The sequence below is a fragment of the Musa acuminata genome, chromosome BXJ3-10 (genome assembly GCF_036884655.1).
Source record: "Musa acuminata AAA Group cultivar baxijiao chromosome BXJ3-10, Cavendish_Baxijiao_AAA, whole genome shotgun sequence".
NCBI classification, from domain to species: domain Eukaryota; kingdom Viridiplantae; phylum Streptophyta; class Magnoliopsida; order Zingiberales; family Musaceae; genus Musa; species Musa acuminata.
This window is the reverse complement of record NC_088358.1, coordinates 25,547,105-25,574,808: the sequence shown is the minus strand read 5'-3', so window position 1 is coordinate 25,574,808 and position 27,704 is coordinate 25,547,105. Positions and strand designations below refer to the sequence as shown.

Genomic DNA, 27,704 nt, shown 5'->3' with positions numbered 1-27,704 from the left:
CCCTGTCATTGCTCATAACCCTTACACAAGGACCCACAACTCTCGTTAATTCCGCTCATGGCTTGTGACCCTTACCCCACCAACAAACTCGTCACTCCCTATGCCCACAACTAAGAACTCTCGTTAATGCTGCACATAGCTCTCGTATTCTCATGAACTCACCCTTTGTTTCCTCACACAAATCCTACGAGACGAAGGGGAGAGAAAGCGACTATTAGAGTTCGACGGGAGCACAAGTATAATAAGATAAAAGGGTAAAAATGACCTTTTAACCCGACCAAGGATGCAAATTTCTCAAAATTGAGAGACTCAGATGAAAAATTCTTCTCATTTTTGTTTTGAAAATCCACTCTTGATTTTATCATTGTGATTTTTTTTTTTCCTACAGTTCGAGATTGTCAGACTGAATAAAAAGGAACCAACTTCACATAAGTTGTATATCACGCCCCTTTGCCTTTGTGGTGCCATTTCATAAAAAAGAACAGCAATGCAGAAAACAAGTACAGTCTTCAAGCATCGCAGATGTTAATCATGGAAGCAAACCCAGTGGAAAGCTTTGCTTCAGCATCCGCATCTCCGTATACAAGTCATCACCACAGTATGCCCTGACATTGGTGCTTATAAATATACACAACCCAGAACAGCAATCTTGGTTGCATACGTCCACACCAAGGTTGTTCGTCGCATAGAAAAAGAAAATATAGAGAGAACTACAACTTAATGATAATTCAGCTCAAATTATATTTTTCCATGAGGATGAGAGGGGAATTTAAGGCAAAATACTCAATTTTCTTCTCCAGAGAAAAAATATGCTGGTCTGATAAAATGCTCGAGCAAGCAAGACCATCAACCACAACAATTAACAGCCAAGATTTCTTTTGGAACTCATAATTCAACTAAGCTGGCCATAGAGTGACCTCATATACTTCCACAGTCTGACCATGCTTCAATTTGAATCCACTGATGACTCTTGAGTAGTTAAAATTTCAAAATCTTTCCCCAATCATACCACTCATGGATGATCATAGACCTGATTTAGTCTATGTTCCGTGAAAAGGATGGCAAAGGAGCCCGTTCTTGTGGCCCGAGAATAACTAGGATAGCAAACATCCCAAGCATTGGCAAGACTGTAAGCCACTTCAACAACTTATAGTAATGCATATGGAAAGTAAGAGAGAATTCATCAGAGAAGTGGAGCCCATTCTTGTCAACCATCTCAACGATGACGGTTCCTGTTGTCCGCACAGGCACTGTTGGAAGCTTGATCCGTTGCTTTCCTGGACGATCATAGACCTGATTTACCACTATACGTCTCTCTCCTTGGTAATTTCCAGGAACTAGCAGTGTTGTCTGTGTTCAACAACAAAAAGAAATAGATATAGAAACAGAATACGAGAACCATTAACAATCCAGGTGTCCTCAAGTTAAAAAGAAACTGCTTATGAGAAGTTGTACCGTAACATTATAAGGTCCTTGAAACCCTGAGGGCACTCTGTATTTGTCAACAATTTCCATCTCCACCCAGAAATGTTTTCCTTCCTCATCACGGAAAGCTCTGGATGCATGTGAAATATATATTCCTTCACGGTTACTGCGAACTGCAACATTGTTTCTACCCTGGTTTGGTGATCTCCATTCCTGTAATGGAAAACCAGACAGATAAATTTCATGGACACCATATGTGCAAGTTGTCTTATAAGAGTAACATATTTAAAATGGATGCAATTGGTAGACAAAAGTAAATGTCTGTGGAGATGTGTGCTTGTGTGCATGCATGCATACATTCATCTAAGAAGGGTTTAATATGTTACTTTATAACTAGCTCAATTTAAAACGGTTCACTTTCTGATTAAATAAACAAAAAGTTTTAAGACAAGCATGCATCTTCCACTAGACTAAAAGTAAAAAATTCCCAAGCACCTTTAGAGGATGATGTGGGGATGGGGTGGAAAAGCAGAAGACATTGCCATTCATGGTTGTGACAACAAGATCAAGGTCATCTCCACCATCAACATTATCAGCCAAGACCATGGTGTATCTGTGGATACAAGAACCTTGATTAAAGGAAAGAAAAATAGCAACTAAAAGAAAATGGTACTAATTTTAATCACAAGGCCTCATAGGATGTAACATACGATGTCTCGCCGATGTCAACGACATCTGCACAGGCTGTAGATCCATCGATTAAGTACAAATAGCCATCGAATGAAGTGGTGACTAGGGTTAGCCCCTTCAATTTCTCATTGCGTTTGTTTAAATCAACTAAAAGGATCTGATTCATCACCCTCCCATGAGTTCGGAATGGGAAAGGTCGAACATGTGAACCATCCTGTCCGCTTAGAACATAGATGTTCCCTGATACCGTTGGGATTACTATATCTGTATGACCATCCCCATCAACATCACCAACGGTTGGACCCTGGCATCAAAATCTCAAAGTTAGATAACTACCTGTTCATAGTATAAGATAGATGTGATTTTGATGATTTTCTATGCCTGTAATTAGTCCAACTGTCTCAACACAAACAAACATCACAAACATGTAAATACAAATGCAATCTAAAATTAACAGCAACTAATAGAGAACATCACTAATACTTAACCCAAACGGTTGCTGGCACTATAATGCATGTCAGGCCTTGAATAGACATACTTGAAGTTCCTGTTGATGTAGCTAAAATTGTCTTTCATAATTCTCACGTTGCTAGGAGGAACCACTACAATGATATAGTCTCCCTAAACCATGAAAAGGCAATGAAAAGATCCAGCAACAAAGAAACATTTATCCTATTGAATTTTATTCCCCAAAGGAAAGTGAAATTTTGAAATCTCATTATCACTTGTTGGTAGACATCAATATCGCTGTTGAAGTGAGTAGTGACTAATATGAAGTCTTCTTTCAGCAATTTTGTTAGATTTTGAGAATTCCCTACAAACTTTTACAGGTGCCTAGCCTTTGACATGATCTGATTTTCCTTTTGCAAAGACAAACATAACATCAGCTAATACACAAAGTCAAACAAGTTGGTCAACACCTTACAAGATTTGTACATTTTGGCTTGTTCAGTTTGTGTTTTAGAACCATGATATTTCAAGAGATAGTTGCATCCTTTGTTCCTGAGCTTGACTTGGATGTGGAGCGGTGGGTGAAAGATGGATACTAGCTTCCGGCATCATAATTATTCTAATTCCAAATACGGGGATATAAGTCAAATTCAAGATATAGGTATGTGGATGAGTCTAATTAAATATTTAAAAATATGATTTAATCATTTAATTTATTACAATTTTGAATTTCCTAAGTCAGATTAAAATATCATCCATATAGATAACGGAAATTTACTTGCCTGAGGAATTAGACTCTTAAGATGCACTTCCCAGATTTCTTCTCCTTGTGCAGTCCATGCTGCAACATTTCCATGTGTGTCAGCTGTCACTATTTCGATTTTACCGTCATCATTGATATCAGCAGCCACTACTGGTGCTTGAATCTCAGCCATCTCAAGTGGAAATTTGTTCCTCACTTTGCCTACATATGAAAATCATATCAGAATAGAGTCAACAATACAAGGGGTTTTCTAAGTTCCTCTAGTTGGAGATATAATATTTGCAAAATACAAAAATAAGAGAAACACATGTACAAAATGTTGTTTAATCTAAAGCTATTGCCGTTGGATTATGATAGAAAGTGCAACTCGTAAAAGCTATTGCATTATATTATTGCCTCATTTTGGTAAAATTGACTGGACAAACTAAAGGATAGATTCTGTAGAATATTTGTAACACTTAACCTGAGAATGCCTCTATTGCCCACCCCCAACTGTCATTAGCTCTCTCATTGAAAAAAATGCCCTAACCAGAGCAGACAATGACTACATTCCAGCTAAAGCATGTGAACATTCCTACATGCTGGTTCAAATAACTTATATATTTTGTCTAACCAGTCTCCAGATTTCTTTTTCATATTTTATTTGGGGGTTGAATCAAGCCTTTGCACAGGAAATAATCAAGTCTCACAGATATTTTTCTGATGGTAACCAATGAGGTTCTGGTGAGTAATGGGAATATACCCAAGCAGGTTAATGTTGTAAAAAAATCCACAGGTATAGAAGCTGTAGGTTGTCCAAAATATTCCGCAAATTGCAGCATGTGAAAGATGAGCATATAAAAATTCACTAGGGAAAAAAAAGAAAATTACTAGAGATAGTTATTGATTAAGCATGGAGAACAATTAATTACAAAAGAAGGCAAAAGTTACCATGATGATCCAAAATATAAAACAAGCCATAGGAAGTTCCAACAAGAATGTCCATATTTCCATCACCATCCAAGTCAACAACAGTGGGAGAAGAATATATATAGGCACGGAAATTTCCAGAATCAACACTCAAATCAAGGTCTGCAGTCCATTTGACTTGCTTTGTATCAAGATTGAAAACTACAATACCACTTGCTACGTACTTCTCAATGTTGATGCCACCCAAATCTGCCAAATGCTGTGGATTATCATAATACCTGTTCACTTGTCAACGACCAATTATTACAAGCATTTAAAGGACATAAAATTATTGACAAGCATTTAAAAGAAGATAAAAAATGACCTAAAACTGTCACTCATTTCCTGAAATGAAACATTAAACATGCGTGAACAAGATGGTTGATCTACCAATACAAAGGTAAAAAATCACTTGAGCACATGGACAGATGTGCCAAACGCTCCTTGTTGCATTTTTGTCCACTAAAGTTCCACTAACTACGTGTTGGCCGTTGTCATTATGACATCAGAACCTACTTAAGTACAGCAAGTAAATACTCTGTTGTATGAAGAAAACATCAAGATATTGTCCGCTGTTCACTTCATTTTTTTCATTCTAGAAACATTTATATGACAACCTAATAATTCAAAGGTGATAACTGAACACATAGAAGGAAAAAGAATATCTTTATAAAGATGTCAAGATGAGATTCAACGATATGGCAATAAGGTTTAGGTCAAGTATATAGATGATATCCAACAAAACAGAAATAAGATCTATCCAAGTAAAAAGATATAGCCAACCCAACACTAAGATAGCGTGGTGAACAAAATGGTTGATGACTTTATTAAAAAGATGATTTCCCAAAATTCAACGACTTTAAGGAATGACAGAAATTGCCATAATTGTGTCAGTAAACACTTGTTAAACTAACATAAGAAGAGAAACACAAGATTGTGCAATTTCCATATACCAAAGACCACATGCAATAAAAAGCACTCCACCTATCACCTTTAACTTTTTTTTCCAAAACACTATATAATTTGTTCATATAAAGAGCATAACCAATAAAAAAGTGGGAAGTTCTTACTCCCGATCAAAGAAGTATGATACAGCCACTACCATTTCTTGGATGCCATCATTGTCTATGTCGGCAATTACCTTGAGAGAACATGAAAATGTGGATAAATTTTTATCTTGTAGCTTAAACACAAGTATAAAATACATAAACTTATCAGCATGCTATACTTACTGGAGTGCATAGTATGTGTGAATCTATGCTCACATAATCTTCCAGTTTCTCATGACTCTCTTCTGTCCAATTCTCATCCCCCCACATGGATTCATCAACATAATCATCATAGTCATAATTATACTCATCAGCCAACTCTTCGGAATTTCGAAATAAATCAAAAGATGAATCAGCCTCTTCTTCCAGATCTTGATCATTCTCCACAGTTGCTCCAGCACTAGTGGTAGTTTCAGAATGTCCATCTTGAGCACCTTTACCATCAGTTTCTTCAAGAAGCCTCCGCTGTATATGTGTTGTATTGTCTGTTGTAACATTTTCCATTGAAATATCATGCTTGGTGTTATTATTGAGATTAATTGATGACCCATTATATTGATCACTTTGGGTAGAATCAAGTTTTCCTTCATCCTCCAGCTTAGATGCATTGACCGAGTTATCTGAGGAAATAGAAGTATTTGTCTCAGACATGCTTCCATTCACATCTGGACAAAAGCAAACATAATCGCCAATTATATATATATATATATATATATATAAAAGATAGACTGAAAAATAGTGATATATTAACATATTATTCTAGGATCCATACAGTAATATTCTCAGACAAAGCCCATCCTAACTTCATAAGCTGAAGTTAGAAGTGAAGTGAAAAATCTCAATCCATTAAATTTATCACACAGAAAGAAGTCATTCAAGATATATACATGCTTATCAAATATGAAAATCAATGCATTTCACATATACATCACACACAAAAAAGAGTGAAGAAAGTTTATTATCAGAAGAGCCATTTAATTATCAGTGAAAAAAAAGAATACCATACAATCCAACATTCTGGTCAAATGTAATAAAGATTTGACTTATTGGAATCAGAACATGAAAAATTAGAAAATCACAGTGGTGTTTTGATCACATACGAGACATTGAATTCATTGCAGAAGCCTCCTCAACCAGTAGATCATCATGAACATCAGGATGTGAACGATCCACTGGGTCTGGATGCAACCCCACATACCAGTTTTTACGAACTCTTCTACGAGGTACCTCTAATTTATCCATCATCATATAGCCAGAGACCCTATAAAACCATCAATTAACGTTGACATGCACAAATCCAACAAGCAGAAGTTGAAGAAACTTACCTGAAAAAATTTATCACTCCATTGTAGGTAGCTAGACCTATTTCTCTCGTGCCATCCTTGTCTATATCAAATAAGAGGGGGCTTGAATGAACAGTTGATTGGTGGAAAGCTGGCCATCCTGAAAAAATTTGCAACTTTGTCATCAATGACAACTGAGATTATACAAATTATTCATCCTATACCGATAAAAGCACAAAGAAGAGCCATCTACAAGATATTAAAATTTTTGATCAAATATTGTTGTCGAGCATCGATGCGTATACTAGCATTAATGAAGTCTGGAATCTCTAGCAGATAACTCGAAGTTTCACGTATACACTTGGTGCTGCAGTCAGCCTTTGTTAAAGGAAATTTTCAAAGCTAAACAAAATGAAAAATATATATATAAATAAATACCTGGCAGTTTATCACCATCAGAACCTTCCAACACTTCCAGGTAATGAACAAATGATGGTACCACTATCTCTAGCTTGCCATCACTAGTTGCAAAATTAACAGCAACAAAATGTCAGTACAACTTTCCAAACAACTATAATCACATTTATTATATATGTCAGATATCAGCAATGAGACAAGATGAGCTTTGGTATTACAATAAGGTTTCTCTTTAGCAATCTATTCAAGTCACGGGACTAGTCTTCTGACTAGCATGGGTATCATTGCATACATTGACCTTCCCAAACCTTGCAGTGGCAGGAGCCTCATGAAAGAATCCACCCTCTTTTACCAGAATTAGAAAAATAAGAACAAAAAGGAGTCTCTACACTTAACACATCAAGAAGCAAGAAACAATATCCAACAGATACACATTTATGGTACGTTATATTAGTTTCAGAGTAGGTTGGAGACCAAATCACACATCAACCAAAACTTAAATCATTCCCAAACGTCTGGTTTGACAATAGAAGTGTAATTGCCGTTGCTGCTATTTGATAGGCTCCTTTTGGATACAGTTAGGATGCAAGGTCAAGTTTAAAGGAATCACATAAGTTATCTAGTGTTATTTTTATGCTTTGGCTTAGTTATGTTAAACCATATCTTCCTATCTTGGTCTAGAACTAAATATAATCTAATTATGCTAGATCAACCCCAAATCAAGCCAACCTTACTCTCCCATACCATTGCCAATACAACTTAAAAGTGCCAGTGGGCCTGACACAATCAAGCCAATCATATATTTACACTACAAAATATTCACATCACAACAAACAATTAAAGTCACTAAAGTGACTATAGTCCTAGTCACTTCCTTGGAACAAAATCAAGAAGTCAACATGCTTTTCAGAAACTTCAGCTCAAACTGTGAACTTGTCATATCTACCATTCAAATCCAGCCAAATGTGCTGCTTTCTGGTTCACATCATCTTTATTCACTGGACTCCTAATTTCATGCTCATGGAGGAAGGGTAAATCAAAGATTAGGTGATGATGGTGGATTTTGATCTTCTTGTGATCATCTAATAAAGTCATCTTTGCCAGCTAGGCTAGCTAGTATGGAAAAATAAACTAAGGCATCCAGTACAACCGTTGCCAATCAAATTTGATCTTATGTACTTCCAACATAGATGCATATAGCAGCCAAGTATAGAAAAACTAAATAAACCAACTTGATCTACATCAATATAGTTATTTCAACACCCAGTACATATAAAGTTGGCTCAACAATGATTTCTACAGCAACTAGTCTACTGAAAAAAGGTATGGAAAAATTTTCACTAAAAAATAACAGTCACCAAGCAGATTCACTAATAATTTAAGATTAAATTAATTCAGTCGTATTATAAATCCTGCATATAAGACTACACAATTGGATGACCCTTACCTGTTGATATCAGCTATCAATGGAGTTGCATAAATGCTGGAGCTAACCTCAGTTTGCCATCTCAATTCTAGATGCTTTGGACACTTTGTATTCAACAAAGAATCTTCATCTCTATGAGAAAGAAACAAAAAGGGACTACCCATTAGTACATCTTGGACATATAGCTCTTGATTTGACCATGATTACAGCATAGATTTAGTCAAAGAAAATAATTATACAAGTGATTCTTTGGATAACATCAAAAACCCATGTGCTCAAAGCAGGAACTAAAATTACTTGAAAGACCCATCTTCTGCACATTGGAGAATGGCCAGACTATAGTAGGCTTATGAAACTAATAAATTGGATACAAAAAATGTAGTAAAAAATAGTTGTAAATTTTCACTATGGGATAGAATTTATCAAAGAAAAAAAAAACTATATGAGTGATTCTTTTGATACCATCGAGTACCACTGTTCTCAAAGCAGAAACTAAAAGTACTTTGAGAACCGATTTCCTGCATACTGAACACAGAAATGTCGTTCGCAAAAATACATAGCACAATAGAAAATAGTTGCAATTTTTGTTATCGAGTAGATTTCATCATAAAAATTTATATTAATAAATTCTATAGATAATTCTTTTAATAATGTCAAGTTTCGATGTGCTCAAAGTAGAAACTAAAATTACTGGGACAACCATTTCTTGCTTACTGGAGCGTAGCCAGAATAAATTGAGCACAGCAAATGAAGTTGGCAAAATACAGGGTACAATATTTTGAAGTATTAGCTAATTCTATACAATAATTAGTACTATGAAAATCTCTTCTCGGCTCAGAAAACTCTAGAAGTATAATGTAGCGTGCTTATCATCAAATGTTTATACTCGTAGCAAAGGTCTAATTTTGTGCAGCAATGGGTCAAAATGCCAGAGGATGTTGAGGTTACTTATGTGCTACGCATGCTTTGCCTTCGAGTGGCCTTGGCACGGAAGATGGTATTGGAAGTTATGTCAAAATCATAGAAGCCACTAATAAATCACCAGCAGTTTCAGACTGCTAAACTTTATATCGCAGCCCTGCTAAACAAGAGACTGGTAATTGGCTGTCAGATAGATATGAAAGCATCATGATTCCTAATCATCAACTCGTGTAAAGAAAGAGAAACTAATTTTAGAAGGTGCACCAAGGACAAGGTAAAACTGAATCATTCCTAGACTAAGAGAGCGATAACTGTTGGCACTTCACTCTAACATGCCACACAATACAAGCGGTAGTAGCAATTGAAATCATACTCAACCTATATGGACGGCTACACATACGTGAAGAGTGTCATGAAACCAGTTTTTGCTAAAAGTAACAAGAAAACTATTAACAAATTTCACATAGAAAGAAAGATGAAGCTATGGCTTCGTACAAGAGGATCAAGAGCAACCAATTCTACAAAATCATAATAATGATTTACAGGAAATTTTTTATAAAGGAAAAGACGAGGAACGAGTGACATAAACGATAAGATGGAGCTTACAAATGGGGATAACCGAGCATATCGTCACTTGCTTCGCGGTCGCGGAATTTGTTGGTATGGTTCGAGGGGGATGCGCCATCACCCGCGATAGACCTCGGTGCAGCGATTAGGAGGACGAGGATGAGAACCCCCGCGGGGAGCCTCATCGGATCCACGAATTCTCCGACCTTCTGCCCGGAGTGGAGAGCGAAACCCTAACCGGAGAGAGGAAGAGAAAAGGCGAGTTCTACTTTGGATCAGGTGATGCTTGGAAAGAGATGGGAAGCAGGATCGGCTCGTCTCCCACCCTCAGACGACGACGAAGGCGAGACCTAACCGGCGATAGCAGCAGAAGGAGAACAACGGCCCGATGCGCCGTCGAACGATCATCCCACGCACAAAATCCGACCCCTCGTCTTGGCTTGGGTCCAATTCGGTCTATGAAGAAGGATTTTGGGTTGCGTTGTTGGGTTGGCTCGGGTCCAATTCGGTCCAATGTGTATATACTTCGGCCCATTGCGTTGCGATCGGCATCGGACAAGACATATTGTTGGCTATGTCGTGGAAAACTAAGAAAATGAGAAATTAGGAAATTCAAGCTGAAATCATGCAAAAACTACATAGTATTCATATGCCTTATAAGGTTTCATTGATACTTAAATCAATATGGTATTCATATGATTCATTAATAATGATCGAAATTGAAGAGTAAAAGGCAATTTATTTATTTTGGAGTATCCTTGGGATTATTTTATGGTCCCCGATGAGCTGATTGTTATGATGACTCCAATTTTATTTATTTTAGATTTTGCATTTTTATTTGATGACTCCTATTTTACAAGGGCAAAGTTGTCCTCTGGTGTCAAAAACCCTTCTCTCGAGTGTCGAGTTTATCTCCACAGTAGCCAGGCTGCCGTGCGAAAGGATAGAGTCAGACGAGCCTGGAAGACAAGGAAGGGGGAGTCCATCCGCCATGGCCGCCTCGTTTCACTTGTTAAGCAGCAACACATTCACCATCCCGTCATCGTTAGCGCGTCGGGGATTCGATGCAGATCGCAAACTCTTCCACAAGTTTCCAAATAGGGATCCCTTTTCCCTCCCCATTCTCTCCCCAGTCGGCGTTCCTAAACCGCTTCAAAGGGAGACGACAACCTGGAGAGCCTCCATCGTTGACGACGCTGGAAATGGAGCCATGGAAGCCCCCAAACCCACTCGCAGAGGCCGGAAGAAGAAATCCGCCGATTCCTCTCCTGCCACTCCCGTCAAGAGGACAAGGCGCCGGTCCCAGAAAAAAACCCCGGAAGATGAAGCAGCGGCAGAAGGGCCCCGGATGCCGGAAGAAGCGAAGGCGCCAACGGTAGCAGCGCCAGTAGAAGAAGAGGAGGAAGAGGACTTTGACGACGGGATGGACTTCCCCTACGAGTCCCCACCCCTGGTGTGCTGCTTCGGCGCGGCGCGGAGGGAGTTCGTGCCGACCGTCCGCGTCTCCGAGCGCCAGATGCACCCGGACCAGTACTCCTCCTGGAAGCAGCTCCAGTGGAGCCCGCCTGAGTTCGTCAGGGCCCCCGGCGGCCCCCCGTCCAACGTCGCCATCTCCCACGCCCGCCTCGGCGGCCGTGCCGCCTTCATGGGGAAGGTCGGCGACGACGACTTCGGCAACGACCTGGTCTACCGCATGAACTTGGAGAAGGTTCAGACTCGGGCCGTCAAGATCGATCCGGCGGTCAGAACTGCAGCCTCCCACATGAAGATAGAACTCGAGGACAGGGATGACGGCAGTGGGAAGAGACTGGTCGCCAAGACCGTCAAACATTGCGCTGAGGATTCCTTCTTGAAGTCTGAGATTGATGTTGCGGTCCTGAAGGAGGTTTGTCTTAACGTATTCTTTCTGCTACAGTTTTAAGAATCTTCTTATATCTTTGAGCACATTGTTCCATATTGTTATGCTAATGTGGAATTTGTTCTAAATACGCAGGCTAGGATCTTTCATTTCAACTCAGAAGTCCTCCTGTCTCCAGCAATGCAGCCGGCACTATTTTGGGCCATCAAATTATCCAAGAAGTACAACAGCAATGTGTTCTTCGATCTGAATCTACCCTTGTCTCTATGGAGATCACGAGATGAGACTCGAGAAGTGATCAATAAAGCATGGAGCAATTCTGACCTTATTGAGGTTTCCAGACAGGAGATGGAATTCCTTCTGGATGAAGAGTACTATGAGAGAAAGCGGAACTACCGGCCCCAGTACTACTCTGAATCCTATGAACAAACCAAAAACCGAAGGGACTATCACCATTATACTCGCAAAGAAATAGCACCTCTGTGGCATGATGGGCTAAAGATCTTATTCGTAACGGATGGGACACTTCGGATCCATTATTACACCCCCAAGTTTGATGGAGCAGTCGTTGGCACAGAGGATGTCCTCATTACTCCGTTCACATGCGATCGGACTGGCTCCGGTGATGCTGTAGTGGCCGCGATCATGAGGAAGCTAACAATACATCCAGAGATGTATGAGGATCAGGACATGTTAGAAAGGCATCTCCGGTTTGCTGTTGCTGCAGGAATCATTTCACAATGGACAATTGGTGCTGTGAGAGGGTTTCCAACTGAGAGTGCAACTCAAAATTTGAAAGAGCAAGTCTATGTTCCATCAATGTGGTAAACCTTAGATTCTGTATGTGACAGCAAAATTAGAGTGTATGATTGCCTGTGAAGTTGTGGGACGGCAGCTGTGGCAAATAGGTGCTAGAATATTCCTGGAAGGAATATTGTATGTCAGCCAATAAATCATAAGTGGGAGGATCAGGGGTCTTGCTTGTGCTTCTCTTGCGGAATCTGTCCTTTCCACAACATAATCTCAGATCAAGAAGACATGTTATGGTTGGATAATCATACGATTCAAAAGTATTGACTATTTGCCTGAAGAAGAATCAAAGAATTGGTAATATTTGATGAACTTTACCACAAATTTTGTAGACTTATCCTCCATGTTGTTTAAATATCCTCAATGCAAGTTTCATTGGTTCTCAATGCAAGTTTACCTGAAAATGTTATTATCTTTCATCTTATTTAAATCTTTTATTGGCGTCTTTTGTTGCTTTAATATTTCATGATTCCATTAATGTTTTCCTTTCAAGCAAATCTGTTGGATTGGCTTATAGAGTTAGCTAGACAATAAGTTAGTCAAAATTTCCTGTCAAGCAAATCATATTACATATTATGTCAATTGTGACTGCTTGCCCTGACTTTGTTTGAGTAGAAGAGTCATGGTCATACAAGAAAACTAAAGCCCGGAAGACACGTTTGCACATTTACCATCTACAAAACCGCCTGAAAGCTAAATCAACTGCCATTTTCATCATTCTGAAGTTGAATTCATTTCCTCCTATGTAAAGATTATTGAATCAGTGGAGAATGTTGTGATGGTTGAAAATTTCTTTTGCTTCGCATCTAACAAGGAGCTGAGACATGCTCAAACACTGGAAACATTCCAGTACACACTCCCATTCCATGCATATAATCTTGTTGCTGCTTGTCCTTTGATTTTTCCAATCTTGTTGCCATTACCTTTCCGTATCTTTTATATTTTGTTCTGTACATATAGTATGTCTACATGTTCATGTTTCTTCCTTGTAAATGATGCAGAATACAAACAAAGAAAGACAACTGCAAAATGGATCAAAGGAAAATGTCAGATGATCCTATCTATCAAGGGTTGATATACATGGTGGTTGTCCCTGCCAAATTAACTTCTCTTGAGCAGAAATTTTGATCAGCCAAATTTTCAACAAATGATTTTTTTCTAGGTTAATAGGTATTTATGAATAGATACTCGGATCATTCTTCAAATCTCAAATCTCCTTTATGTTTATCCCTGTGCTCCAAGTTCTCTATCTCATAATTGAAAATGCACCAAAAGTTCTCTCTTAAATCATTTGAACCACACAGGTGTTTAGATACTTTTATCTTGGGGATTCAACTCATGCAATTACAAGCTTCCATGAATTGCAATATCAAATTGGTCTTTTATCTTTTTAATTGTTTAAATGATTAGCAAATTGGTCCATTTTGAATGAATTTATTACTATTTTATTTCACACTTTGGTCTCAATATACCAAACAAGGATTGTTCAGTCTGAATGCATATAATTTAAGTAGAAGAATGGAATCAGAAAACCATGTTGGCATTGGATCGGTTAAAGAGAGTTGCAAGTTTTAGGAGTTCAATTGGCTGTTGGGTATATTTTTCATGATTGGATTCACCTTATAAATCTTGTACTGTTAATTAAATGGAGTTGTTAATGGTGTCGACATTTCATGGACGTGCATACTGTATATTAAATCCAATAATTACATGATTTAACCTCTTTTATATGACTCTAACGTAACACATGGCTTCATCTAACCGAAACCAACTTGTTCGTGACCCAAATCGTCGAAAATCGAATCCGTCATTCTCGTGTCTTCTTCCCCGCTGAGTGCTGCCGCCGTCTCTCCTCTCTTGTGCTTCTGCGCGCAGGAGCAGACTGCGAGGGAGAGAGACCTGGTCGAATCTCTGGGCGGAGCTCGTCTTGCACGAGAAGACGACTCATCTTCTCGAAGAAAACTCGAAGTTTTTTACTGCTGCGACGCTACTTTTTCCGACTAGCCTCAGCTTGGACCCCCCAGTGCTGTTAAGAGAGCACACATCTCACATGTTTATGCGCGGATGGCGGTGCCGGCGCCGACCCTTCCACGTGTTGGTTCCCGTTGCAGCGCCGCCTGCGAATCCAACGTCTCCGTCCAAGCATCTCAATCACCTCCTCCGCTCCTGCAGAGACGTCCGATCCCTCCTCCAACTCCACTCCCGCATCCTGGTCCTCGGGTCCCTCACGGACGACGCCACCTGCATCCTGCTTCTCAACTCCTACTCCTCCTTCCGCCGATCGGACGCCGCCCTCGCCGTCTTCAACACCTCTCCCAATCCGTCCATGGCCTTGTGGAACTCCATGATCCGGTGCTACACTAGGACCGGCGAGCACAAGAAAGCAGTCGAATTTTACTACCGCCTGCTGCGGCGAGGGCTTGAGCCCGACAAGTACACCTTCACCTTTGCATCCAAGGCCAGCGCCGGCGCTTTTGACTTGGAAACTGGTGATATGATACGGCAGGAGGTTGCAAGGAGAGGGCTCTCAGGTGACGTCTTCATTGCCACCGGCCTTGTTGACATGTATAGTAAATTGGGTATGGTCACGACTGCCCACGAGCTGTTCGAGTCAATGGCGGAGACGGATGCAGTTTCATGGAATGCCATGATCGCGGGTTTCTCCCAGAATGGCCGTCCTCGAGAAGCTTTGGCTCTTTTTAAGAGGATGCAGGTGGCCGGTGAAGTCCCCAATTCGGTCACATTTCTAAACTTGTTTCCGGCAGTGTGTGAACTCTCTGCTCTTATTTTGTGCAGGGTTATTCATGGTTTCCTCACTAGAAGATGCATTCTGTCTATCGTATCTAATGGGTTGATTGATACCTACTGCAAATGTGGGAGCACTGGCATTGCTCGTAAGATATTTGACGGAATGTCAAGTGGGAAAGATGATGTAACTTGGGGAACGATGATATGTGGCTATGTATTTAATGGTTATTATGCAGATGCTCTGGTGCTTTTTGATGACTTGAAAAGTGAAGATATAAAGTTGAACCAGGTAGCGGTGGTGAGTGCCCTCTCTGCTGCATCTGAGACAGGAGATCGAGAGAAGGGAGTGAGCATCCATAATTATGCAACTGAGAAAGGAGTGGATTCAGATATTTCAGTCAAAACAATGCTCGTCACAATGTATGCAAAGTGTGGAGACTTGGAGAAGGCAAAGTCACTGTTTGATGGGATAAAAGACAGAGATGTTGTTGCTTGGTCAGCAATGATTTCGGCCTTTGTCCAGGCCAATCACCCTACAGATGCATTAGTTCTTTACCAGGAAATGCAAATGGCAGGTCTAATGCCAAATCAAGTTACCATTGTGAGTCTACTTCCAGCTTGTGCAGACTTGTCAGAATTGAAGTTAGGAAAGAGCATCCATTGTTTTGCCCTGAAGTCAAACATTCACCTGGATGTTTCGGTGGGGACTGCTCTGGTGGCAATGTATGCTCAGTGTGGATCCTTCACTTCTGCACATTCTTTGTTTGACAACATGGAACACAAAGATATTGTGACCTGGAATGCATTGATCAATGGATATGCACAAGTTGGCGAGGCAGGAAAAGCTTTGGAGTTTTTTAATCGACTGCGATCGGCGGGACACTGCCCAGATCCTGGTACCATGGTAGGTGCCCTTCCATCCTGTGCTCTGTTGAATGCTCTTGAGATTGGTGCTTGTCTTCATGGCCTGGTTATCAAAAACAGTTTTAATTCAGATCTTCATGTGAAAAATGCAACCATTGATATGTATGCCAAGTGTGGGGACCTTCCATCTGCTGAGTTTTTGTTCTTAGAGACCAAGTCTCATGAGGATGTGATATCATGGAATACCATGTTTGCAGGATACATGAACAATGGTCGTGCTAACGAAGCTATATCTGCCTTTCGCCTGATGAGAGCTGAGAATATGAAGCCTAATTTAATTTCTCTAATCAGCATATTACCAGCAGCAGCATTCCTAGCTGCATTAAGAGAAGGCTCTGCTCTTCATTCCTACATAATCAAGATCGGCTTTGTGTCTCAAGTCCTTGTTGGGAACTGTCTAATTGACATGTACACAAAATGTGGAAGGCTTGATAATGCCAGAGACTTCTTCAACCAAATGGATCAAAAAGATACAGTATCGTGGAACGTAATGCTTGCTGGATATGCCATTCATGGACTTGGTGAAAGCGCCATCTCTTTGTTTCTGCAGATGAAGGATAGTTACGTCAAGCCAGATTCTGTGTCCTTTCTTGGTGTACTGTCTGCTTGCAGACATTCAGGCTTAGTTGCAGAAGGAAAAAAGTTCTTTGAATCTATGATGACAGAACACCATTTGGAACCAAACGTAGAGCACTATGCGTGCATGGTAGATTTGCTAGGTCGTGCTGGTGAATTAGGTGAAGCTTGGTCCTTGATTCAAAGAATGCCAATGACTCCTGATGCTGGTGTATGGGGAGCGCTATTGGGTGCTTGTAGAATGCATTCTGATGTAGCAATGGGGGAAATTGCACTGGATCATTTAGTCAAACTGGAGCCTCAGAATGTTGCTCATCATGTAGTTCTCTCAAATATATATGCACAGGTTGGAAGATGGACCGATGTTAGAAGGATGAGATCGGCAATTAATCACATAGGCGTGAATAAAACTCCTGGTTGCAGTTGGGTTGATATTAGGAACACTATCCATGCATTTAGTGTTGGTGATCAATCTCACCCACAATATGACAAGATGCGTGATATTTGGAACGATTTGCGTGAGAAAATGGAGAAGATGGGTTATGTTCCTGACACAAGTTCAGTGATGCATAATGTTGAAGAAGAGGAGAAAGAATCCTTCCTCTCTAGTCACAGTGAAAGGTTAGCCATATGCTTTGCTCTTTTAAGCACAGAACCCGGTATGACTATCCAGATTGTAAAGAACCTCCGTGTTTGTGGAGACTGCCACACCGTGTTTAAATTTGTGTCAGAGATAGCTAACCGTGAGATAATTGTCAGAGACTCCAGCCGTTTCCATCATTTCTGTAATGGCATATGCTCATGCAAAGACTACTGGTGATTTCAACTCGAAAACATAACCTGCTCTATGTAGATGTCAGGAGATACCGATCAAATCAATCTCAAAAAGACTGCAGCTTTGATCAACAAGAGTTGAGAAGTTGGCTGATATTTTAGGAACACAGCTAGATGCTACATTCTGCTTTCTGTTGCATCCTTCTCACACCTCGGCCCAAAACATCACGAATTTTGCCATTATAAAGGAGTACTCGAAGGTGGGATGGATGTTGGATATAAAGTCTTTATAATTGCTCGCAACGGATGGGTATCAAGTCCTACAATATCAAACTCCAGGATACATATCTCAGTCCCAGGTACCATCAACAGTGTTGTTCTTCCATAGATAGATATTCTTGTCAAGTGTTGTTCTTCCCTTGACATTAAAAATTGATCTTGCCTTTGAAAAAGATCATCTGAATGTGTTTTAAGCAGAAACAGTGAAGCTGCGGCTAGCAACCTAAAAGGCCATCCACCCTGGTTATCACTGAAGAGACATGCTTCTCAAAGCTGCAGTTTACATTGTGCATCAGGGAATGGCAAACAAAAGAGACGAATCTCAATTCAACAGTCGGCATTTGAGAGCCTATTCAACAGGGTTGCCAGAAATCCTATAAAATGAAGATGGGGTTGAAAGCTTTTGAAGAGCCAATAATGTTGTCGGGCGAACTAATGCACGGTTTTACTCTCGCAGCACCGCTAGTTAGGATTTATTTGCTATCAATTTCTTTCTAATGTTTCCCATTTTAATTTAATTTTGTTCTTGTTATAAGTCTGCGGTCATTCTGTCCATGGAATTAGTCTGTTTATTCAGCTAAAGCTCATGACAGAGTTTATAACAGCAAAATAATTTTCATCACTATAGTCTTTTAATGGCAATTTGATAGAAGCAATGATTTGTGGTTCGAAGCTTGTACTTAAAATCTTTTGTTCAGTACCTGAGTGTTCTTCATTGCAGTTTGGTATTGAAGAGTGGAAATTCTAGGGAACTATGAGAAGAAGAATGAAGTAAATATATGATGGAATATAACATCTACTGTTAATTTTAGGATATGAAGTCAGTTTATTATGTTCATAATCATTTTATGGGTGACAATTAATATGAGATAGAATATCATAATTAAATATGTGAGGTGAGGAGTCTTAATAAATTTGCTAATGGTAATTTGTTTAATCATTTCCATTAAATGGTCGTTAATCCGAATTATTAGGAAAAATTAGTTCCGTGGCGTCGGATTATGTCAATCTTCACTATATTACAACCTGTGAACGCTCGTATTCCACGGACGCCGCTGAACGGTGTACGCCGCACGCTGCCGCAGCCCCGCGAATGCAGGGAGAAAGAAAAAGGCTCCGATTATGGCCAAGTCATTCCCCCGAGTAGCTCTCTCTCTCTCTCTCTCTCCCCCTCTCTCCTCTTTATATAACGAGGCGAGCTGCTCCTTGGCCATGCACCCTACCAATCGATCCTGGTCTCTTCAAACACCAGCGCGTCCTACCTCGTCTGACCAATGGCTTTCCCGGCATCTTCGTCCGCGACGGCCTTGGTCCTCCTCCTATCTCAGTTCCTCCTCCTCCTCCCGTCCGCCACAGGTTCGTGCGTTGCTGAAATGCGCCTCTTTTTACTTGTTATCTTCTCCCTCGTGTCAACCTGACGCCTCGGTGTGTCTCAGCGGGGGTGATCTGCGAGGACCTGCCGCAGGACCTGTGCGCGTTCGCTGTGTCGTCCGCGTCGAAACGGTGCCTGCTGGAGAACACGCAGCTCGACGGGGGCCGCACCGATTACCAGTGCAGGACGTCGGAGGCGGTGGCGGAGGGAATATCGGATTGGATAGAGACGGACGAGTGCGTGCGGGCGTGCGGCGTCGCCCGCGGCAACGTCGGCATCTCCTCCGATTCCCTCCTGGAGCCTGACTTCGTGCAGAAGATCTGCTCCGCCGAGTGCTACAGCAACTGCCCCAACATCGTCGACCTCTACTTCAATCTCGCTTCCGGAGAAGGTATGACTGAACCCATGCCATGCCTCAGAATCTTACGTTGATTAGCCTCCAAGGAAACGTTAGAAGGAAAGCAGGAAGTCTGACACAGTTCATCAGCTTAGGCCCAGTGGGCCGAAGGATCTTAAAAAGAAGTAATTATATATTCGGTAAAAGGCAAGATTAGTCTTATTTAATCTTTTGTTCTCGGATGCTACTTAGGCGCATTAGACCCACATAGGATCGATAGATCACCATCATCAAGCTAATTGATTGATTAGATTAGTAGAGATATGTTGATTGATAAATTCGGCTTATACATCAATCAAAAGCTTGGCTAATAAATCAGAGAGATAAGCAGAAGGAATACAAGTAAGAAGAAGCCTGTGCGGTTCTGATACCGTGGTTATCTGCCAATGTTACAGGTGTTTTCCTGCCGGATCTGTGCGAGGCTCAGCGAGGGGACCCCCGCCGCGCCATGGCGGAGTTTCTCAGCTCTGGAGCAGCACCGGGGCCGGCGGCTCCTCCTCCTGTTTCCACCTGAGAACGAGGGGGTGGCATCTGCCCCTCGTCCCTCTTCTTCCTTGTTGCAGATAACGATGCGGTGCATGCGGGGAGCCTGCAACTACTTGTCTTTTCGTCCATATAATAAAACATCATACCATCTCTTCTGTTTTAGGATCAATGATACCTCAATCAAAATCTTTATCGTTATATATTCTTATTATTTTGCGAATTCAGAGAGGGGAAGGCCACAAAAAGATCAGAATTGAGGAAATTAAGGGCTGGAAAGTGTAACTATTTCCAGGTGACAATTTTGATCAGAAAGGTTGAATTCCTAATATTGAGGAAAGTTTTTTTTTTGTTAAGTAAAATGGGCAAATGAACACAACAATCATCATTCAAGTCGATGAGAAGTATTCACTATGCTTTCTGCTTCACATGGAAGCATCACTTGGAGCTACATAACAAGCATCAGAACAAAAGAAACCCTAGAAGTAATAACCCTAAAGCAACAACTTCATAGCTAGCTACCATTTCCAAGATGACTTTTCCTTTTATGGGGTACATGTTCCTTCCAGCTTTCCTGTGAACACAAAACTTCCTAATTCCTAAAGCGACAAGGAGGATATAAAGCACAGGGTACACAGCCCATCAAGAGTGAGAACACCATATATGGACGGAGATAATTCTTTTTTACTGCTTAATAAGCAATTGTTGAAGGAAATAATACATATGAACATTTTATGATGTAAGAGCAAAATGGTTGTGTGCCCAGGCACAATTTCAATTACTTGTATAGTCATCAATATGATGTGCCGACTTCGAAGTAGGCCTTTGATTTGAAGAGACTTAGAGGCACCATCCATTTTGGAATCCCCTCTGTGGAATATGCAGCCGAAACAGTGATGTCCGATATCATCTATTTACCATTAGCTGCAGATTCAGAACGGATGTGGATGGATTCTTCTCCATGATTGCCATTAGTTTGCATTCTCTGCCTCTGGTTGGAAACAAATCACAAATGTCCAGTCATAAGAGATGGGGAATGAATCAGATGGTAATTATGTAAAAGAAAAGACACTACTATGTTCTGTAGATGAAATAGCTTATGTTCTAAAACTCTGATCGGTTGATGTTTGCATAATGTGATCTATACCCTTCAGTCATCTTAGGGAAAGAAGAAAAGGAAGAGCCATTGGCAAATAACAATTTCCCAGTAATATAAAACACAATAAACTTATTGAATCTGCCGTGTGCAGACAACACTAGATGTTGTTAATCAATGTATAATGTTTAGTTCCATAAACTATTCCGATGTCAGCAGACACTATGCAGAGAACACTTACAGAAGGTAATACTGGATCCATATGTCTAGTTTTGATTGTCATGCAAACAAAAGTAAGGTTCTTCGGCTTCATATGGATACAAGTGATTGGTATTTGATATCCATTTATGGAAACAAATCGAGTAGATCTAAGTTATGTTTGAAAGCAACCTGATCCTCAAGCTTGGTTGATAAAGCCACAGCGAGATGTATGTACATCACCAGTCGACCACATAACATACTAAGACTAACTAACAATGGTCAGTTAGAAAAGCAACATATCAGTTAAAGTGTTATACCCAATCAGCAGTATCCACTGAATTTCCATTCAATAACTTGAGGTTCTCTTCTCTAGAGTTTCCTTCTTTCTCTTTAACACTCAGCAGTAGCAATGGTTGTGATCCACTAGAACGATCGGGCATTTCTGTCAACCAATATGAAAATTTTCATTTATCAAATATACAAGAAAAGCAAAATAAATAGTGATAAAGAAAAACACAGGCTACCAGATACACACCTGGTAGTTTCTTGTCAATGAAGAATACCACTAAATTCACTGTATACCTACAAGCATTAAAATCAATGTATAGTCCAGTAGCCACCAAAAAAAAAAGTGAAAAAAATAAAATAAAATACGAGAATACAAATTCAACCCACCATGCAACGACTATGTCTACTGTGTAATGCTTCCGGGAAGCTACTATAAGCAGACTCTGAATGATAGCAATAACCCAAGCAAGAAGCTTAATGAATCTGCAGTTAAGTTATTGAAATTAGGTTAACTTTGATAAAATAACAAGCAATCATAGTTGCATAGTTGTGGACTCCCAGAACATCAAATTCACAAGCATAATTGAATATCAAAGATGTACCTTTTAGAACCATATTTATGGTATGTAAGCACAAACACCAGTGTAAATATCATGTGGGATGAAAAAATAAGATCACCACAGCCATATATGACTCCACGAGGAACTGCAAGCAAGAAGATCAAAATAGATACCTCAATGGAATTAAATGGAATTTATGTCATTTAACTACCACGAGATAATATCAGATAAAGGATCATACAGTTAATTAGAAGCACTTCAGTTACACTCTCTGGTGGGGGCAGTCTGGCAAGCTTTGATCCCTAAATGACATGAAAAACAAAAGATTACAGTAAAACTATAGATAGCAATTATTTTAGCAGCAAAATAGTATTAAGAATTGGCAGGACATTCATGCAGATAATACCTCACGACAATGATAGTTAGGACCAGGAAGCTGGGTAGAGTAGAACGTAATGATCCGCAACACTTGACAAGCCTGAGGGCGACGAGAATACAGAACAACCAAGGAAAGGCAACAAACATAAAAACACAATCTTACAATTCCGAAGGTGTTGGACAACAGAATGACCAAGGAGAAAGGAAATAATAGATCAAAAAACTTACAACTAGAAATGCCAAAACTCTCCGCCAAAGCAGAACAGTGTAGAAGCGCTTGCTATGATAAACAAAAGGATAAAATGTCCACTGCAACAGTAACAACATTCCATAAACAACTATCTCGCACTCAACAAAGATATGGTGCCTACTGTGGCAGTAAAGGTAAGAAATATAATGTAAGACTAAGAGCTTTATGGCAGACATGGCTATACTCTATGTCATGGCACATGATGGCATGTGTGTATCCATAAAGATATGCACACATATACACAAGAGAGAAAAGAGATGGCTGCATCATGGTACTGAGTGAAACCGTGATGCCTTCAAAGAAGATATCCTGCTTATATAATAAATATAATCTGAAACACCAGAGGTAACAATGCAAAAACTTTGAAAAAAGGGAATATGCAGCAACATAAATAGAAAAGGGCTATCAAATATAGTATGAACTTGAATTGTCTGCATGATGATAATTTTATTTTGATAAAGCTCCAACATGTTTCATATTGGAGTTATGCTGATATTGGCATTGCTTCAATAAGCAAACGTACCTTGTAATTTTAGACCTTTTCCTTAATTCTAACAGAATTACATGTGCAGAAACTTATAAGAGAACACATTAGACAAGGACAATGCATACCAGTACAAAGGACAAAAAGACGAAGGTGAATAGACTTTCACTGATATAGCCTCTTTCTTTTCCAAGTTCCTGAAATTGCAAAAGCATTGGTATAACTGGCATGTCACTTTAAAACAGCACTGACATTATTTTTTTGTTGAATTGTAATCAATTGAATGTGGCACCGCTACACACCGGAAGGATCATAAACCCAAGATCTTGAAGAGTTGGTCCAGGTTGATGTAGATAATGAACTCCTCGAGCAGAGAGCCCATGAATATACTAACAAAAGAAAAAAAAAATATTAGTTCCCTGATCTAATCCATAATTTTTAACTTGTATAGCTAGTCATACACTAACCATGAATGATGAACATAATTGGAACAAATAATTTCAGTAGCTAATCACATTGTCCCACAATTGATTCCAATAACAGAGATAAAAAGAGGCATATGATTATAACGGCATAAAAAACATCAGGTAAACAATCTAAGAGATCAATGCCAAGGTTGCCCTATTTTGTCACTAAGACCACCAAAAGAGAACTCTAAGAACAAGATCGTAGATACAAAAAGAAAAGAAAGTAGATTATCTAGAAGAATCAATAAGGCAAAAGTTTATTGAAGGAAAGCACCCCCAGACTTCTTTCAGGACAAGGTAACACAAGGTTCTCAAACCAACCGCATTTAAACACTAAAAAAACAAAAAGTGCAGCAAATTACTTTCTGACCGTGAAAAGCAGCATCTGTTCTAGCACTCAACTTGCCACATCGAGCAATCAGGAAAGTTCTTAGTAGCAGACGTAATGACTTTTTGGTGTACCAAGACATGACCTGGATTCCCTAGTTAGTACCCATAACAAAAAAACCCCTAATTTAGGGATTCCCTCGAAGAGAATGTCCGATCCAAAACAAAATAAAGAACTTCGCTAAAATTTGAGTTCCCAAAGATTTCCATCCGAAGAGTTAGTTTTACAGCAATCAATTTGATGCACCCAAGAAAAAGAATCGAATGATTACCTGGAATACGAGTCCGGCGAGCAGAAGCTTCCACTTCTCCACGAGAAGTTGAAGCTCCACGGATGTCTCCACGCAAACCTTCCTCCATAGCTGCAGAAGGAGAAAAGGTTTCAGAAATGTTGCGAAGAAGGAAAAGAAAAGCAAAACAGATGGATTATGTGAAGGAAGGACCTTGGAAGCCTCGCGAGTAATGTAGAGCGTCATGACGGGCAACCGACGATCCAACAACTTGTTCTCCACATAACCCGATCAACGCGACGCGGATCAGATTTGTCCCGATCTCGGAGGCGAATTCGATCCAAGACCAGAAAGGAACCCCAGCAAAGAAGGAAACAGAGATCGCCCTTCACAAGCGCGCATGTACAAATGGAGAGAGAAGACTTTGTTGTCGGGAACAAAGAATAATAAGCTTGAGATTGCTAACGTCAGTGAGTAAGACAGTTGGGTTTCGTGGGCTCCGCCTTCTCGCCTCCCCTTCTTGTTGGAGAAGGCGATCCTCCGCGGCTGTCTCGTCACTCGGCGGCCGCCACCACCGCCGATCGAGAGGACCGGCAAGAGAAAGGGGAGAAGAGCGAGACCCGAAAACGCACCTGAGAGGAGAAAAATGGAACGCTCCAAACTATGAAGAACTGTATAATAATTAATAGGAAGAGGAGGGGGGCAGAAAAAGATGCAGACCTCCTTCCCCTTCCCACCTTTTTACCTATTCTTCAAATCAAAAGATTAGGGTGGATTTTTTTTCCTTCAAATGAAGATTAATTATTCAAGTAGATTTTTTAGATATCCATTAGTCCAATTGATAAATATTTTTATTATATCTTAACACTTTCTATTTATTAAAAAAAATTAATAATAATATTTTAGTATTTCATGACAAAGTTAACAACGAGTGTTTTTTGGATAGAAAATAACTCTGAGATAAATGTTCGAAAAAGACTTAAATTTTAAATTTTTTTAAATAGATCTTCAACTTTAAAAAATTCTCATAATTATTCAAGTCGATCATAATCCTCTGCCCAACCCCTAATCATGTCATCAACCTTCTCGATCAAACCCATCTAATGATGAACGCATAATGGCCCTTCTACATCTTACTCGACTAGTGATAAAACGAACCTCATTGCTCTTACATAGGTAAGGGTGTTGCATAGCACATTCACAACAAGTATTAGCCCACATCACCCTCACGTGAGCAAGAGAGTAAGCGACTGCATCATGTGAGTAAGGGCATAGATGCCACTATGCAACACTTTGGCGACCAATGATGACGGTGAAGGGTTGAGGGTCCAACGACAATCATAACCCCACCCTTCTCTCGTCGACGACTATGGGTGAGAAGGAAGGGTGTAGCTTACTCTCAGGATCAATGACAACAATAAAGGTTGGAAGGAGAGTGAAACGAGGATATATATAGAATTAGTATAACTGGAGGAGCAAATAGGATTCGTTAGAAATTTTTTAAAATGATAAAAGTAAAATTATCTTTTCATACGATTAAAGATATGGAGATTTTTTTTAAATGACCATCCTATCTTCGTCGATCACAGTCCTCTGCCCAACCCCTAATCATGTCATCAACCTTCTCGATCAAACCCATCTAATGATGAAGGCATAATGGCCCCTTCTATACCTTACTCGACTAGTGACAAAGCGATCCTCATTGCCCTTACATAAGTAAAGGTGTTGCATAGCATATTCACAACCAGTAATAGCCCACAGCACCCTCACGTGAGCAAAGGGAGTAAGCGACCGCATCACGTGAGTAAGAGCATACATGCCACTATACAATACTTTCGCGACCAATGATGATAGTGAAGGGTTGAGGATCCAACGACAATTAGAGTCTTACCCTCCTCTCGTCGACAAACTATGGGTGAGAAGGAAGGGTGTAGCTTACTCTCACGATCAATGACAACAATAAAGATTGGAAGGAGGGTAAGACGAGGATATTTCTAGGATTAGCGCAACTAGAGGAGCAAATAGTATTTGGTAGGAATTTTTTAAAATGATAAGAGTAAAATTATCTTTTCAAATTAAAGATGTAACACCCCTTATTAGTCTCATATCGAAAGTTGTCAATATTAAGATTGACTTATAAAGATTTGATGAATGTATTATTATCAACTTCACATATACTCGTAAGGGAATGTATAATGTCAAGCTAATTGAGTTGACAATGTGTATGATTGACGCAGTGTGAAAAATTCTAAAACTTTGATTTTTTTTTTTTTTTTAGAATTCACTCATATTTATGTTGATTTTAAAAAATATATGTATTAATTTATTTATTTATAATATTTATTTGCGTTATGGACGTGCAGAGCCGCCGGTTGGCTCCACTCTTCCCTCTCGCTTCGCTTACTTCTTGAAGCGTGATGTCAGTAGCGGGCGTCTCTTTCTCTTCTCTCTCTCACACGCGGGCGAGGAGAGGCTGCGGCCTGCTGCTGCCGTTAGACGACTACCTGCAGCGGGCGAGGCTGCAACGGCGGAGGAAGAAGGCTGTCATTTATTTATTATCAGTACCTTCGGAAGAACGCGTCTAAGACTTTTTTCCTCGTTGACCTCCGCGGTCTGCGTGTTTGAATCGTCAACGTCTCCCTCGGATAACGAAACGCCGAAGGATTCTCTCGGAGAAGAAGGAACAGTGGAGAGGAGGACGAGACACGGCACGCCTGCAAGGGAGCAGGTGGTGTGCGTCAGGCGCCATGTGCGTTCTCTCCGCAGAGAAGGTGGCAGTGGCAGCTCCGGGCGCTGTCTCCCCACCGAGCGTACGGTGGTCGGGCAGACTATGTTGTTGAAGGAATAGGCATCGCAGGTGCATAGTGGCAGTTGTGTGTCTTCTCCCGTGACTCGGCCATCCGACGAGGGGGAGTGTACTGAGTAAATCCCGTAATGACCATTGTAGAAGTGCTCGAATAGTTAGTCAGGTATTCCCTCGGCTCCATACTTTTCCTAATGAAAGCAGAGTCTCAATTCATCAAACAGATGTTGGATATTGGAATCGAAGAGATCAAACGCCATTATTAACAGCTCTTCTTGTCCTTCAAGAACAAAAGGAGTCAAACTCAATCTCATACAGTAAGAATCGCAGATCCAAATAGTTATCTTTGGACTTCTTTACGAGCCTCTGCTTCGAGGTGGCCTCCTCGGAAGATGTAATC

General features: G+C 40.2%; 4 protein-coding genes across 10 annotated transcripts; 2 read left to right on the top strand and 2 right to left on the bottom strand.

Moving 5' to 3' along the window:
- Nucleotides 1-488: 488 nt before the first annotated feature.
- Nucleotides 489-10,386, bottom strand: LOC135583302 (protein DEFECTIVE IN EXINE FORMATION 1-like). 3 transcript variants are annotated; one of them, XM_065172461.1, is made up of 14 exons: nt 10,265-10,386; nt 9,979-10,172; nt 8,473-8,583; nt 7,047-7,129; nt 6,651-6,768; nt 6,426-6,586; nt 5,509-5,990; nt 5,347-5,417; nt 4,259-4,515; nt 3,348-3,529; nt 2,136-2,419; nt 1,921-2,038; nt 1,456-1,638; nt 489-1,350 (listed from the first exon to the last, which is right to left on the bottom strand). In XM_065172461.1, exons 2-14 carry the CDS (start codon nt 10,122-10,124, stop codon nt 1,036-1,038), a joined length of 2,511 nt encoding a protein of 836 aa, XP_065028533.1. In that variant the 5' UTR covers nt 10,125-10,172; nt 10,265-10,386; the 3' UTR covers nt 489-1,035. The 3 variants fall into 3 exon arrangements, with proteins under 3 accessions (XP_065028533.1, XP_065028532.1, XP_065028534.1); XM_065172460.1 differs by having other exon boundaries at nt 9,979-10,378; XM_065172462.1 differs by having other exon boundaries at nt 5,509-5,945; nt 9,979-10,378.
- A 452-nt stretch (nt 10,387-10,838) lies between these two features.
- On the top strand, nt 10,839-18,628 carry LOC104000896 (fructokinase-like 1, chloroplastic). Of its 5 annotated transcripts, none has more exons than XR_010501977.1 (3): nt 10,839-11,824; nt 11,933-12,904; nt 13,609-13,834. XR_010501977.1 is itself a non-coding variant. In XM_065172458.1 (3 exons), exons 2-3 carry the CDS (start codon nt 14,658-14,660, stop codon nt 16,483-16,485), a joined length of 1,611 nt encoding a protein of 536 aa, XP_065028530.1. In that variant the 5' UTR covers nt 12,623-12,904; nt 13,609-14,657; the 3' UTR covers nt 16,486-16,620. The 5 variants fall into 5 exon arrangements, 2 of the variants coding, with proteins under 2 accessions (XP_065028531.1, XP_065028530.1); XR_010501975.1 differs by lacking the exon at nt 10,839-11,824 and adding an exon at nt 18,107-18,628 and having other exon boundaries at nt 12,623-12,904; nt 13,609-17,988; XM_065172458.1 differs by lacking the exon at nt 10,839-11,824 and adding an exon at nt 16,477-16,620 and having other exon boundaries at nt 12,623-12,904; nt 13,609-16,259.
- A 478-nt stretch (nt 18,629-19,106) lies between these two features.
- LOC104000897 (uncharacterized) lies at nt 19,107-20,387 on the top strand. Its single transcript, XM_009423050.3, has 3 exons — nt 19,107-19,264; nt 19,345-19,671; nt 20,073-20,387. Exons 1-3 carry the CDS (start codon nt 19,183-19,185, stop codon nt 20,189-20,191), a joined length of 528 nt encoding a protein of 175 aa, XP_009421325.2. The 5' UTR covers nt 19,107-19,182; the 3' UTR covers nt 20,192-20,387.
- Nucleotides 20,388-20,824: 437 nt separating this feature from the next.
- LOC104000898 (phosphatidylinositol:ceramide inositolphosphotransferase) lies at nt 20,825-25,204 on the bottom strand. Its single transcript, XM_009423051.3, has 12 exons — nt 24,715-25,204; nt 24,544-24,633; nt 23,720-23,806; nt 23,546-23,614; nt 22,912-22,992; nt 22,712-22,783; nt 22,547-22,607; nt 22,348-22,450; nt 22,133-22,228; nt 21,993-22,039; nt 21,775-21,899; nt 20,825-21,151 (listed from the first exon to the last, which is right to left on the bottom strand). The coding sequence occupies exons 1-12, from the start codon at nt 24,745-24,747 to the stop codon at nt 21,071-21,073; spliced, it is 945 nt and encodes a 314-aa protein (XP_009421326.2). The 5' UTR covers nt 24,748-25,204; the 3' UTR covers nt 20,825-21,070.
- Nucleotides 25,205-27,704: the final 2,500 nt, after the last annotated feature.